At 35.8% G+C, this 15575-nt stretch overlaps 1 protein-coding gene across 7 annotated transcripts in view; it reads left to right on the top strand.

The window, feature by feature from the left end:
* The window catches only part of YWHAZ (tyrosine 3-monooxygenase/tryptophan 5-monooxygenase activation protein zeta), a 32222-nt gene extending 16942 nt beyond the window's left edge, over window positions 1-15280 (top strand). For all 7 annotated transcript variants that reach the window (XM_028534118.2, XM_028534119.2, XM_028534120.2 and 4 more), the window contains 4 exons: window positions 7554-7677; window positions 9565-9728; window positions 9807-9902; window positions 12747-15280. In XM_028534118.2, coding sequence (XP_028389919.1) covers window positions 7554-7677; window positions 9565-9728; window positions 9807-9902; window positions 12747-12806 — 444 coding nt within the window. In that variant the 3' untranslated portion in view covers window positions 12807-15280. The remainder of the gene's footprint in view (window positions 1-7553; window positions 7678-9564; window positions 9729-9806; window positions 9903-12746) is intronic.
* Window positions 15281-15575: the final 295 nt, after the last annotated feature.

Raw genomic sequence — 15575 nt, 5'->3', positions numbered from 1 at the left:
TATGTATGCGACATGTTAGGTGTGAAAAGAAATCCTAATTTTATTTTAAATTGTTTTGAATAATAATTTAGATGTGAAAGAGAATGGGATATTAACTAAAAAGTTAAAACTGACATCCCATCACCTGAGAAGTAATCTTTATTAGGCATTTTCATGTCCTGAAAATTTGCACTCCTTGAAGAATATACATGAATGGGATCATAACAAACTCTCCTGTCATATCACTTTAAGGAAAAGAAATAGTATTTCATGATAAAATTCAAGCTTTGAAACAAAAATGAGAATTTTACAAAACTTGTATGTACCACCTTGATCTTGACAGCTTTCTAAAAAATTTTTATGAATATAAAGTGATCTTAAGACCAAAAACTTATAAACCATAAATATGGAGCATTCATTGTTACTACTAGGTGGGGTTTTGTTGTTGTTGGGTTTGTTTGGTGTGTGTGTGTGTAAAAAGGGTATTGTGGCCATTTACTTTGTTAGTTTGGTGCTTGCAGGGGGAAAAAACAGCTAGGTAATGTGATTCAGGTTGGATTATTTTATCCTCCAAAAGGATAACACTTCTGTTCTCAGTGCTTTCTGTGTATTAACTCATTTAATCTTTACAACAGTCTTGTGTTTTATATCTATGACTACTATCTTCCTTTTACAGATGAGAAACCTAGGCCCAGAGTGATTCCAGAACTTAGTCAAGGTGACACAGCTAATAAGCGGTAGCTGGGATTTGAATTTGGGCAGTAAGGCAGTCTGTCTCCATAGTCTGTGCCCTTTACAAGTCTGATGTAAAAAAAATAAGTATCTTTCAGCCCTGGCTGGCATAGCTCAGTGGATTGAGTGCAGGCTGCGAACCAAAGTGTCGCAGGTTCGATTCCCAGTCAGGGCACATGCCTGGGTTGCAGGCCATGGCCTGCAGCAACCGCACATTGATGTGTGTGTGTGTGTGTGTGTGTGTGTGTGTGTCTGTCTCTCTTTCCCTCCCTTCCCTCTCTAAAAAAAATAAATAAATAAAAATATTTAAAAAAATAAGTATCTTTCGTTCTTTGATACAGTTTAATCCTGTGTTTTTAAAAGAAAACTTTGTGTGCAGTATTTTACTACTCTTCCTAGTTACACAAATGTTAGATTACTTAATCCAAGATAAAGTACTACTCTTCAGAATCCTATATCTTACATTCACATATACGTAGAATACCAACTCTGTCAGGAGCTGTGATTGGTACTTTCTTGTTTACACTCTTCATTTAGACTTAGTAGGTTTTGAAGTCGTTTTTATTTTAATCATTTTATTGAGAAAATTAAGGCCTTGAGTGATTAGCTTGCCTGAGATCTCAAAATTGATGAGAGTAGAATTCAAAAGTCTGGCTAATTTTAGAGTTTATACTGTTTTTCTTACACCAAGCTATTGCTTCAAGAAGTGTCACTGATTCAGACAGCACTTTGGTGTTTTGCATGGTTTAGTCTAATTGTTCCCTAAAGATTTGATGTTTTACATTTCCTATTTTAGACTATGATCATACTAAAGGCCCAGCGAAAGGTATTAATCACTAGAATAGACACGGGTTTTCCATTTATAAACCTTTTATTAGAAGTAAGTTATCCATAATCAGGATTGGATGTTTGATTTCCTATTAGTGGAGGCAGGTTGAGCCTACCCCTGGAAGGGCTGTCAGAACTAGATGACCTGTCAGTTTATGTGGTTCCTGAATTTTTATACACTCCAAAGCAAAGCATTGATGCTATATAGACCATCTTTGGATCAAGACATGTGTTATAAAAACTATGGTTAATATAGTCTGCTCTGGGTAGTTTGACTGGCTTGAGGGTGGGAGGGAATTACTGTTTGACCCTGAATATCTATTGTATTGGATTAGCCAAAAATCGGTTACATTTTTTCTGTAAAATAAGACATTTTTCATTTTCGCCAATAACTTCATTCATTTGGATGTTTTGAGTATGTCAGCTGTCTCCTGCTGTTGGCTTTTAGTGGGTAGAGGCCAGGCTGCTGCTAAACATCTTACAGTGCATGAGACAGCCCCACAGCAAAGAATTATTTGGCCAAAAATGTCAGTACTGAGAAACTTCACAAACCAATTTTGACACGTTTGGTCGGTCACAGCACCTTCTCCCTACACTGCACAAGTCTGTCTTTTGTGTTTGAGCTGCATTTTTACCTTTCTTGACATTGTAAGGCATAACATGCCAAAAATGTTTCCTGCTTTCTTCCATCTTCAGTATTAAAATGGCTGCGCAAAAAATTCACCAATTTTGATAAATTTTTAAATTTTTAATTTATTTTTAGAGAGGGGGGAGGGAGAGAGAAAGGAGAGAAGCATCAGTGTGTGGTTGCCTCCTATGTGCTCCCCCACTGAGAACCTGACCCACAGCCCAGGCATGTGCCCTGACTGGGAATCGAACTAGTGACCCTCTAGTTCTCAGGCTGGCAGCCCACTGAGCCACGCCAGCCAGGGCTGATTAAAGTACTTTTTAAAATGCATTCAAATATAACAGCTGTCACAAGACAGTCTAACAAAATTGTTCTAATAATTTAAAGACAACTAAGCACTATTGGAGCCATAGGAAAATGTTAAGGGACATTTTGGCCAACCCATTATCAATGTGGTAGAGGAAAATATATTATTACTAAGATCTCAAGCTTGGCATAATTTTCTTTTACCCGTTGATTAGATTAAGTAAGCTTCAGTGCCCTGTCTTCCAAATCGTGTGTTTAGTTCTGGGTTATGAACCATTTATAGGGAGGAATTGGATATGGGCTTTGAAATATTCTTCAACTCTAATTCAACAAATTAATCTTAGGTATTTTTAAAACATTAGCCATGATATCTTTAAAAGACAGTGACTGTGATTTTTAAAAAGTTTAAATTGCTTTAGAAAATACTGTGAATTTCTAAGTCAAATTACATTTCAGTGAGACTCATACTCTGATGAACTTCGTAGCTTCAGTTCCATGCATGAGTATAAGATGTTTATAAAGACTGTGTTTGGCTTAACCTTTTCCATTGTAAATTAACATTTGGATTAGAAAGTTAACATGCAGTATTACATGAATAATCTTAAAAGTGGAAGGGACATCAGTAGTCAGCCTAACCTTTGTTGACGTTGTGACAGGCCTTATCCACACTTCTTACAGAACACTGTGTGCCCCTTTTAAATTCAGATTTCAGTTTTGTATATCTTGAAAATACCTATTAGTCTTTTGTCTCTCCCATTTTCTGTTTTGTTTGCTCCCAGTTTTTTTTCTCATCACTGCTGCTTTCTGATAAAGTAGTGTTTTCTTTTTTTCCTGTTTGTTCTTATTTTTATTCTACCTATGTTTGCCTCTTTTTTCCTGGCTTCCAAATCCAGAAAATTGAACTTTTATTTTTCTTTGGTCAGTTTGACAAATTAACATACTCCAACCGTCTGTTTAGTGTTACAATTATCTTAATGCAATGAGCTCTTTATCTTCCATATCTTTCATTAGAGTTTAATGAGGCCATCTGATTTATGAATATTCTCTCAAGTGATTCTTTCATTTTCTCATTAAAATCTCTATGAGAAGAGTGGAACTCACTATTCACCTGGGTGGTGCCTATTCCAAGCTTAGACCATTTATAAAAGTTTTTTCATATAGACCAGACGTCTGCCTCTACCTAAACTTAACTAATCTTGTCTTCTAGAGTCATTCATACACAGTTTTTTGATCTTCGTGACAGTTTGTAGCTTCCTTAGCATTCTTGCTTGCTTTCCTGGATACTCTCCAGTTTGAAAATACCTGTCTTGGTACATTTAAAAAACAACAACAACAATACACTGTACATATGGTCTTGTATGCCCAGTGTAGAACGGAATCATTTCTTTAACTTCCGTCTAATTTTATTAATATCTTGGGATCACATCCTTTTTAGTAGACACATCACCCAGAGAAAATGTAAGAATGGTAGTACAGGTCAATTGCCTAGTTGGAACTGTATTTTCACAAGTTAGCTGTGGTTTTAAACAGTGCATTATATTGTCTTTTATAAGATAGAGATAATTGTAGTTTCTGCCTCATAGGTAAAGTTATGGAAGGGTCAATTAAATAATCCATAAAATGCATAATGAAGTGTTGAAAATGTCATGTTTGTTATTGAAATAATATTATGATTATTTTTCTGATTTTTCTGTTGCATTACAAACCAATCAAAACATAGTGACTAAAACAGATTTATTCTTGTGATTCTGTGGTTTGCCTAGACTCTGTTGGCCATTCTTCACATAGTATTGGTTGAGGTCCCTCATTGCTCTGCATTCAGCTGGGGCTGAAATAACTAACCAAGTGGCTTCACTTGATAACATGTGCCATGACTGGAGCTGACTCGGCCTTTCTCTCTGGCAGAGTCCCGGTGGTTTGACTTTGTGCATGCTGGCTCTGCTCTCCACGAGAGCAAAAGGGGAGGTTGCCAGTCCTCTTAAGGGTTAGGCCCAAAACTGGAACTGTAGTCACTTCCACCATATTCTGTTTGTCCAAGCAAGTCAACAAAGTAAGCCCCCATCTCTGGGGAAAGGAAATAAAGTCTACCTCTTGACAGGAGGAGGTATGGCATACAAGTACGTGAACAGGGTCCACAAGGGAAGTGGTGGATGGAGGCCGTCTTTGGAGACAGCCTGCCACAGTTCTGTTTTCATACTTAGCTTTCTGAATCAACGTGTTGGTTAGTCCCTTAGATCTTTAATCCAGTCTTTCTTGCCTTTTATTTTTCAAATCGTAATGGTTCTTAGCTTTATGTAATTGGAAGATTTGATAGAAAGAAGTATGCCATTTACCCTCTCAACTTTTTTTATTTTGAACAGTTTAATTGAGGTACAATTGATATACCAAGAACTATACATATTTAACATGTACAATTTGATGAGTTTATTGTCTCGGCTTTTTAAAAAATTATTTTCCACTTATAGTTTATATTCAGTATTATTTTATATTGGTTTCGGGCGTATGGCATAGTGATTAGGAAATCTCACTCTACAAAGTGACATCCCCTCCCCCCAGCTTCCCCATCCCTAGTCAACTTATTGCAGTCAGCATTTCACCAGAAACATTGGCCATGATTGATACTTGGTTCTTTTGGCCATGATTACACCAGTGTGCAGCCTGACTATTGTTACTTCAACTTTCCTGTTACTTGTGGGGTTCTGGTTAGTAGATTTAAAATTATTTTTGTTGCTGTATTCTTCTAATCAGATGTAATAACTAATTTAGTGTTCACCTTGGGGGGCAGAAGATGTGCTTAAATGCTATTTTAAAAATTCTCTGTGTGAGTTTACCTTTGTGTAAAACAACATTTTTAGGGGTGCAGAAGTTACTACTCATTAAAAGATGGATTGCTAATTCTCATAACATTTATTGACACCATTTCTAAATACCTTTACAAGTTTTCTGATGTATACTTTAAAGTTTTACATCTTTTAAATGATTTCACCCTTAACCACCTGCATGTTTGGTGGCCTGCATCTTTACACACACAGAGAGTGGGTTGACGTAATTGAAAAGTGAAGGACATGACTAAGGAGTGTTATTCTTAGTTTCAGTTGTCTTCCCTGCTAGACCACTTATCCGCAAACCAGAGACTATCTCGCTCACCATTATTTTCTCAGTGCCTAGCACAGTGGCATTTAGTATTTGAAGAATAAATGGATGTACAGAATTTTGAAGCTGTAAAATATGAATAGGAATGCCTTAGGTAGGGAATGGATTTTGTGCCTGGGCTTAGCTATTATTAGTTACTTTATTTGAAAATATCTTCACTTTCTAATATCTTAAATATTGTAAGTGAGCCGGAGAACAGTTCACAATTGAGTTGTATATGAAAACTTTTTAAATTTCTGTATCCCATTATTTAATTTGAAGTTATTTTTGGATTCTGTAATCACATTACACTGTTTATTTGTTGCATTTTATAGTCTAAGTTTTAGCTTAGCCAATCAAAAAAGAATTTGCCCTTAAAAGTGTGGAGTTGCCACAGTTTAAACTTAGAGTGATTCCAAAACCACTGTGCTATACCATGTCCCATAGTTGAGTGAATAACATTAGTTACCTTAAAAGGGCCTGCTGGTTTGTTTCTTAAGTGAAAAAAAATCTGCTTATTGTATTAAATGGAACTATCTTCTGTTGTTCAAGGCAGATCCCCAAAGAGCAGCCATAGTGTTCAAAGTGTTCATGCCCCAAAGAGCATGTTCAGCGGTCAAAATACTCTTCAGCTGAGAGGTCTTTGAATATAAAGGCACTGGTCAAAGTGCTCTTCTGGTTTGAAACCAGTAGTTTTAAATATTGGTTAATCACAGGAGACATTTCAGGTTGACTTCTGTCACCTTCGTTTCCTGTTTTATAATACACTGCAGCTTAGCCCTCCTGCCACCTTGGCCACTACTCACTTCGTCTGGGTGTCTGTAGCTTACTTACCTCATACACAGGAGGGAGAAGGTGAATTAAAGCCTATTCACGTACTCACCACGGGGACATAACAATGGGGTAAACACAGTTAGAGTTTTTTAAAAAGCATTTTTATATTATCTTGCATATTAAGGTAAGTACCAGAAAAATAGAAACCAAGAATTTTAGGTACCCTTTTTTCCTTGTAAAATTGACTCGTTTGGGACTGAGCCCAGTTGAAGATTAACTTTCACCTTGATTCCAAAAGCATAGTTAGTAAGGGGAAATGAGTGGTGAGAGTCTTTCATTTTATTTAAACATTTTCCTAATTCTGCTAATGGGATTATATTTTCCCTGTAAGAGGAAAAAAATCACTATTTTATTGTTACTTCTCCCCCAGTATGAATATCTAATTTTTTTTGCTTTAAATCAATTACAGGATATATTTATTAGCATGTTAGGATTAAAATTACTTTAGATTGTTTTTCAGTTAGAAGTTTTATCTGTAGAAGTGATTCGTAAACCTGTATCTTGTTAGCTAAAAATCCCTTTAATGAAATTAAAGGTTTACTCTTCAGAACTATAATTTTCATAATTTTGCCACTGTCTTAGTTTAGTTAACTTTTACTTTGAAGATCTTTATCTGTTGTGAGGTGTTCCTTGAATTGTGTTACAAATGAAGTTATTTTTATTGTTTTCTTTGTCTGGCTGGTAGTTTCTAGTAGTTTCTGCTTAAGTCATTACTCCTCTTGAATCCCAAAAGATTAATCTCATGTTTTTTCCTAACATTATGACAACTTTGAAAATGGAAAGCTTGCCAGCTTGTTAGAAAATATTATGAACTCATTGAAACAGGAAGTCTCTATTGGCATGTAAATAGATTGCACTATGGGACAGAGGGGAGGGTAATATTCAAATGTATGAAACCTGAGTAATAAACTGAACACACTTCAAATTTTAAGTGTTGCTATCTAAAGCATTCTGCTTTTAAGCCACAAATTCATGAGCCTGCTGCATTTAGCTACTGTATTACTGGCGATGACCATTATTAAAATTTCATAACTTAGGCTATTATGCTCTTAAGAAATACAGGTTCTTTCAGTTTTGTGTTTTATTCTTATTATGACTTTCTTTTCTTCCTAAGTCTCTCTTGGAAAAGTTCCTGATCCCCAATGCTTCACAAGCAGAGAGCAAAGTCTTCTATTTGAAAATGAAAGGAGACTACTACCGTTACTTGGCTGAGGTTGCTGCTGGGGATGACAAGAAAGGTATGCTGTGTTTCTAACCTGTTTGTTGAACTTGTATAAAATAACATTATGGAAGTGGTCTCTTTCTGAAGTATATGCATGCTTTTTTGTTGTGCTTTTTTTTTAAGATTTTATTTATATATGTTTAGAGAGGGGGAAAGGAGGGAGAAGGATATCTGCTGGCTAATACTGGTATTCTAAAATGTATGCTTGCAGAAAAGCCAATTTTGTGCATACAAATGTTTCGTCATAGTTTGAAGAAACAACAGTCACAGCATTACATACAGCAGTGCAAATTGATAAAAGATAATACTGAGATGATTATAGAATCATCCTTTTTTAATATATTGTATTGATTATGCTGTTACAGATGTCCCATTTTCCCCCTTCACTCCCTTCTGCCCTGCATACCCACTCCCATTTACATCCCTCCCTCCCCCTTTAGTTCATGTCCATGGGCCGTATATATAAGTTCTTTGGCTTCTACATTTCCTATACTATTCTTACCCTCCCCCTATCTATTTTCTACCTACCACATATGCTACTTATTCTCTGTACCTTTTCCTCTTCTCTCCTCCTCCCTATTGATAACCCTCCATGTGATCTCCATTTCTGTGGTTCTGTTCCTGTTCTAGTTGTTTGCTTAGTTTGCTTTTGTTTTTGTTTTAGGTGTGGTTATTAATGCTTGTGAGTTTGCTGTCATTTTACTACACATGTTTTTTCTTTATCTTCTTTTCTTAGATAAGTCCCTTTAACATTTCATATAATAAGGGCTTGGTGATGATGAACTCCTTTAACTTGACCTTATCTGAGAAGCACTTTATTTGCCCTTCTATTCTAAATGAAAGCTTTGCTGGATAGAGCAATCTGGGATGTAGGTCCTTGCCTTTCATGGCTTGGAATACTTCTTCCCAGTCCCTTCTTGCCTGTAAGGTCTCTTTTGAGAAATCAGCTGACAGTCTTATGGGAACTCCTTTGTAGGTAACTGTCTCCTTTTCTCCTGCTGCTTCTAGGATTCTCTCTTTAATTTTAATCTTGGGTAATGTAATTATCATGTGCCTTAGTGTGTTCCTCTTTGGGTCCAACTTCTTTGGGGCTCTCTGAGCTTCCTGGACTTCCTGGAAATCTATTTCCTTTGACAGATTGGGGAAGTTCTTTATTATTTATTCCAATAACTTTTCTACTTGTTGCTCTTCCTTTTCTTCTGGTACCCCTCTAATTCGGATGTTGGAACATTTAAAGATGTCCTGGAGGTTCCTACGCCTATCCTTTTTTTTTTTTTTTAATTCTTGTTTCTTCTTTTCTGATTGGATGTTTCTTTTTTCTTCTAGTCCACACCGTTGATTTGAGTCCCAGTTTCCTTCCCTTCACTATTAGTTCCCTGTACATTTTCCTTCATTTCACTTAGCGTAGCCTTCATTTTTTCATCTAATTTGCAACCAAATTCAACCAGTTCTATGAGCATCCTGATCACCAGTGTTTTGAACCATGCATCTGATAGGTTGGCTATCTCTTCATCACTTAGTTGTATTTTTTCTGGAGCTTTGATCTGTTCTTTCATTTGGGCCATTTTTTTTTTTTTCTCCAAGCACCTGTTACATAGTGAGGGATGGAGCCTTAGGTATTCACCAGGGTGGGGTAACCCATGTCGCTTTGTTGTGGCGCACTGTATGTGGGGAAGGGGTTTGAGAGGGAAGCAATTATAGAGTCATTTTTGTCTTGGCATTAACCAATAGCTAGTATGGTGGTCTGAAAGAAGCTTATTTTTTAAATTAAAGAACTTCATTCGGTTAAGGTTGCTACATCTTAATATTTTATAGGATATCATTGGATGTTATAGGTTTGGCTTGAGGGATGGAGGTGAAGTGCAAGTTTTATCAATACATTTTGATATGTTTTATTATCCAGGGATTGTGGATCAGTCACAACAAGCATACCAAGAAGCTTTTGAAATCAGCAAAAAGGAAATGCAGCCAACACATCCTATCAGATTGGGTCTGGCCCTTAACTTCTCTGTGTTCTATTACGAGATTCTGAACTCCCCGGAGAAAGCCTGCTCTCTTGCAAAGACAGTATGTATTTTACCTGTTATATGGAAATATAGTGATCTTCATTATTTGGGGACTGAAATGTACTCTTTTCAATCATAGGCTTTTGATGAAGCCATTGCTGAACTTGATACATTAAGTGAAGAGTCATACAAAGACAGCACGCTAATAATGCAATTACTGAGAGACAACTTGACAGTAAGTACAGAATAGCGTCATTAATGGTTAATCTGGTTGAAGAGGTGGTGTATAGATTACTGCAAGGAATATTTTTGGTCTTTTTTTTTTTTTTTTTTTTTTTTTTTAATACAAAATCCTATCTACTGTTAAGACTGGCAGGGAAAAAAACAACTTACATACAGAAACTGAAATATTAGACCAAGGACTAAAAATGTACAGTTTCATTACTTAAATATATATTGTTAAAAATCATTGTGTGCGGGTTTGAATCCCAGTAAGGGTACATACCTAAGTGCAGATTTGATCCCTGGTACAGGAAACAGCCAATCAGTGTTTCTGTTTCTCTCTCTTCTCTCCCCTTTCGTCTCTCTAAAATCAATAAACATGTCCTCAGGTGAAAATTAATAATAATAAATAAAAATAATTTTGTAATTCATGGTTTTCAACTTTTAAACACGTAGGCCATTTTATTCTCTGTTCCACTCTGGGTGATTCCTCCCACACCCCCCTTTCCCCCCATTTTAATCACAGAAGAGTTCGACTTTTAGCATCATAAGTATAAGTAGTTTTCTTGACTATAAATGATCTCCATATTTATATAGCTATGGTAGGGGTTAATAACTTCACTTAGAAAATTTTAGATACTCTTCAGAATCTAAATAGAAATCTATTTTGCCTAGTCTCTTGTAAAAAAAAGGTCATGATTGCCTTTGGTTTACTCCAGATGAAAAAAGGATCACATTGCCATTATCACACTGAATTGACAGTAGTTCCTTAATTATGTTAAATATCTCAGTAGTATTCAAATTGCAATTATCTGTTTTTCATAAAGTTTACATACACATTGCAGTTTGTTGATACATCTTTTTGGTCCCGTGGGTTTTCCCATTCTTCTCCTTCACATTAAATGTATTAAAGTTCAGTGAAAAAATTATCAAGTATCTGCTGTGTGCCAGGTAGTGGCTAGGAATGGAGATTATATAGTTTAGGGCTACTGGTTTTTGTTTGCTTTTTCTCTTGAGGACTGTAAATCATTTCATACATTTCACTTCCAGTTTTATTCTAGTCTACTGCCAATTTCCTAAACCAGTTGTACACTCTAGTGTCAAATGTTCTCCACAGAGTTCTTAAGCAGTTTTGTATACCTGTTTATTATTACTAAACACTTAAAATTATTTTAGAAAGTGGAATTGGTGGGCTACCTACAAACTTGTTAGATTTTTATTTTAATCAAGAAAATAAACCATGGTTTCTTAATGAACCTTTTTATGTCAAAGAAGCACTTCAATTTGCTAGCTAATTTTAGTAATAGTTCTTTTTTGTATTTTCCTTGTTTGAAGTGGTGAGATAATTATTCTAAAAGTTAGAACCTGAGACCTAGTTGCTATGTTGTATTGTCGTCACTTTTTAAGAGGTCCTGGTCTGAAATATACTTTCAGCTGAATGTGGGTATCAGTATAGCATAAAGAGCATTTTGTAACAAATGAGTGAGAAGAAAACTTAAGGTTCTGATTCTGTCTCTGTTGACTGTGTGTCTTCTCTGTGAGCTTTGGCAGTGCCATCTCTTACCATCATAGGTTGATTTGAGCTGTTACCTGTCAAGCAAGGAGTTTTTTTTTTGTTTGTTTTTTGGTTTTTGGTTTTTTTTTTTTCCCCCAAACCTCCCTAGTACTGGAATTGTACTGGAATTGGGATCTGGTTGACCAGATACTGTCAACATTAACTCTGGGAAGAATATTTTGTATCAAGTTTTTTCATGTTTATAGGTAAAAATAATCTCCTTGAAAGTTACACCTGGAAAGAGATACTAGAAGACAATCTCATTTTATCTTAAAAAATTCCCTCTTTAATGGGCGCACACAGGCTTCCAGAAGTCAAGTTAGCTAACTCTTTGACCTTGGAAGAAGTCTCCTTCCCAGGCCAGACATATGTTTAGTTAATTGATAAAACCAATGGGTGATTTGGGAGCTAGAAGAATATTGAATTTCTTTCCACTTAGTTTTTCAATGTATAAGCAATATAAAATTTAAAGTCATCTTGAATCAATTTTTATAATTACCTCTAAAATTATATAATGATAAAACTTGTAAAATATTAATATTTGAAGCAGCTTAAATTTATTTTTTTAACCTGTTGGAAACCCTGTAACATTAATGAAAAAATTAATCAAATCCATAATTCTACCACTATGGGACAATTCATTTTTTACCTCTTAGAAGATTTGGTTCTGACCACACTGGTTTGTGTTCAACTATTTTATTTTAAATCAGAGAAATTCATAAAATATATTTTTCTAAGCTAAAAATATTAGGAAAGCTAAATTTGTATGTTAGTTCATTATCCTGGCTCTTGAATTTCATGAAGTGTGGGATTCTCTTTGGAGTGGGAGTCTAAGTTCTACCAGGGGAAAGCATCTTGAACATAGGCCAGATTAGATGTTTCTGGTTTCATTACACTAAACTCCTACAATCCGTCTCTCATTGGAGCTATTCAGGACAGTCTTCTATTCTGATAACTTCTGTTTTCTCTTTACTTTCTATGAGTAACCAAGAGTTTCCCGTATTTGACTTTGTTATTTGAAGATATCTCTGCTTACCATGCTTACAAAATAATTAGGGAGAAAATAAATGTATTATAGTGAGATGTTTATATCTTGAAATTATCTTCAGTGCTGTTGTTTTTTGTTCTTTTTGGGTTTTTTAATTTTATTTTGTTTTGTTTTGTTTTGTTTTTAGAAACCCTTTTAACAAAAACCACGATTGCATTCTGGTACCTTGGCATAATTATTAAGGGGCTTCCCTCCCCCAAAGTGAAACATGCTGAAAAATTATTTCTTCTCCCCCCCCCCCTTTTTTTAACCAGTTGTGGACATCGGATACCCAAGGAGACGAAGCTGAAGCAGGAGAAGGAGGAGAAAATTAACGGGCCTTCAAACTTTTGTCTGCCTCATTTTCAAATTTACACAGTAGACCATTTGTCATCCATGCTGTCCCACAAATAGTTTTTTGTTTACGATTTATGACAGGTTTATGTTACTTCTATTTGAATTTCTATATTTCCCATGTGGTTTTTATGTTTAATATTAGGGGAGTAGAGCCAGTTAATATTTAGGGAGTTATGTTTTCATCTTGAGGTGGCCAATATGGGGATGTGGAATTTTTATACAAGTTATAAATGTTTGGCGTAGTACTTTTGGTACATTGTGGCTTCACAAGAGCCAGTGCTAAAATTGCTTCCATGTTATCTAAGCAAAGAAAACTGCCTACATATTGGTTTGTCCTGGTGGGGAATAAAAGGGATCATTGGTTCCAGTCACAGGTGTAGTTGTTGTGGGTACTTAAAAGTTTGGAGCACTTAGAGGGCTGTAGTAGATAGAAATGGCTGCCCCATGGGTAATGCACATGAACCCTGTGTGTATCTGTGGAATACTCCATCTCGATGTGCACGCCTTTCGCTGCAGCTGCAGAAGTGTTCCTTTAGTTGTGACCCAGCTTACTCTGGATAAAGGCAGAAACGGTTCACATTCCATTATTTGTAAAGTTACCTGCTGTTTGCTTTCATTATTTTTGCTACACTCATTTTATTTGTATTTAAATGTTTTAGGCAACCGAAGAACAAATGTACAAGTAAAGATGCAGTAAAATTAATTGCTTGGTATTCATTACTGTATGTATATCAAGCATAGCAGTAAAACAAACAAAAACCCATGTATTTAACTTTTTTTAGGTTTTCTTTTTTTGTTTTGTTTTTCTTTTTGTTTTTGGGGTTTTGTTTTTGTTTTGTTTTTGTTTTTTGTGTTTTGGTTTTTTTTGATACTTGCCTAACATGCATGTGCTGTAAAAATAGTTAACAGGGAAATAACTTGAGATGATGGCTAGCTTTGTTAATGTCTTATGAAATTTTCATGAACAATCTAAGCATAATTGTTAAGAACACGTGTATTAAGTTCATGTAAGTGGAATAAAAGTTTTATGAATGGACTTTTCAACTACTTCTCTACAGCTTTTCATGTAAATTAGTCTTTTGGTTCTAAAACTTCTCTAAAGGAAATTGTACATTTTTGGAAACTTATTCCTTACTCCCTTTTGGCAGCTAATGGGCTTTACCAAGTTTAAATACAAAGTTTATCACAACAACAAAATACTACTACTAGAACTACTGTTCCCAACCACATCCCATGCTCCCTCCCCGCCCCCGCCCCCCCACAACCCCCTGAGAGGAAAGATAGTTTTTGTGTGTTTTTTTCTGTTTTGTTTTGTTTTTAAGATGTGGGGTTGGGGGGGGGGGTAATGTGTTTGTTCCATTTAAAATTTTAGTACATGGCTTTTTCTAACTTCGGAAGCCACGATGTTCTTGGCCCATCGTGACATTGGGTAGCGTTAACCGTAAGTTTTGTGCTTCCAAATCACTTTTGTTTCTAAGAATTTCTTGATACTCTTACAGCCTGCCTTTCTATTTGTCGGGTGCACAGGATTACCTTTTTTAGCCTTTTGTCTTGTCAGCAACCACTCCTACTTGGTGGCCATATACTTGGGGGAAGGCCGCATGATCTTTCTGGCTCCACTCAGTGTCTGAGGACACCCTGCTTCCTTTTGCTTGCATCCCACACAGGTTCCCTCCCCCTGTTCACAGCAGCGGGTCTCCTTAGTTGATGAGGTTGTGTTACCTCCTTGTAAAACTCCACCATCCTGAAAGGTCTGTCATTGGCTGCTTTAAAATCCTCCTCCTTCCTCTCTTCATTCAATAATGGGGCTAAGTTATACCCAAAGCTCACCCTACAACCTATTTCCTCAGTACCTTGCAAAAACACCAAACAAAAATACCATTTTAAAAGAGGTGTATTTTTTTTTTCTTTTAGAATGTAAGCTCCTCAAGAGCAGGGACAATGTTTTCTTGTATGTTCTATTGTGCCTAGTACACTGTAAATGCTCAATAAATATTGATGATGGGAGGCAGTGAGTCTTGATAATAAGGGTGAGAAACCAAAATCACAAATACTATTTTGTTGCTTGTTTTATTATGACCTCAGATTAATTGGGAAATATCAGCCCTTTAGGACAATTGTCTCAAATATTACATTCAAATAAAAGTGCAATGGAGGCCTTTGGGGTCTTCCTTTTCAAGGAGAAAATAACTCATGCATTTGGGACAACATCACAATGCATCTTCACTCACAGCTTTTTTTTTTTTTTAATTGATTTCTTCTGACCCCCAAGGCCAAGGGCATGAAATAATCCATAGTTTAGGAGAAATAAGCTAGACTGAGGAGATTGATCTCGTTCAAGTAAATTATAAGTAAAATCTGAACCTTGTCACATTTGCCTATTTTATGTGTGTCAGTCATCAACTAAACTAGTTTGATTCTGAAATAAATTGTGATAATACTTCACTAATAATAGGTGTTCATATGTTTCTACGTAGTAGTTCCCAATAGATGATTCCAACCTGGGAATTTTTTTTGCCTTGGATTTGAAAAATAAAATTTTTGTAACTTATTTCTTTAATTGTCCCAAATTCAGGCTTCATGTCTGTTTTTGTCAATATAACATGTAGCTTTAGGAGTTTGGGGAATTTGACAGTATTTGTGTGTGTGTGTAGTATTGGAATTGTTAAGGAATGCGTATGTATACTCACTTTAGAGTTGTCCTTTGAGAGTAGAGCAGCAGTGTGATCAGCTGAAAGTATGACTTT

The sequence above is a fragment of the Phyllostomus discolor genome, chromosome 7 (genome assembly GCF_004126475.2).
Source record: "Phyllostomus discolor isolate MPI-MPIP mPhyDis1 chromosome 7, mPhyDis1.pri.v3, whole genome shotgun sequence".
Taxonomy (NCBI): domain Eukaryota; kingdom Metazoa; phylum Chordata; class Mammalia; order Chiroptera; family Phyllostomidae; genus Phyllostomus; species Phyllostomus discolor.
The sequence above is the reverse complement of the archived record's forward strand: the minus strand, read 5'-3'. Positions and strand labels throughout refer to the sequence as shown.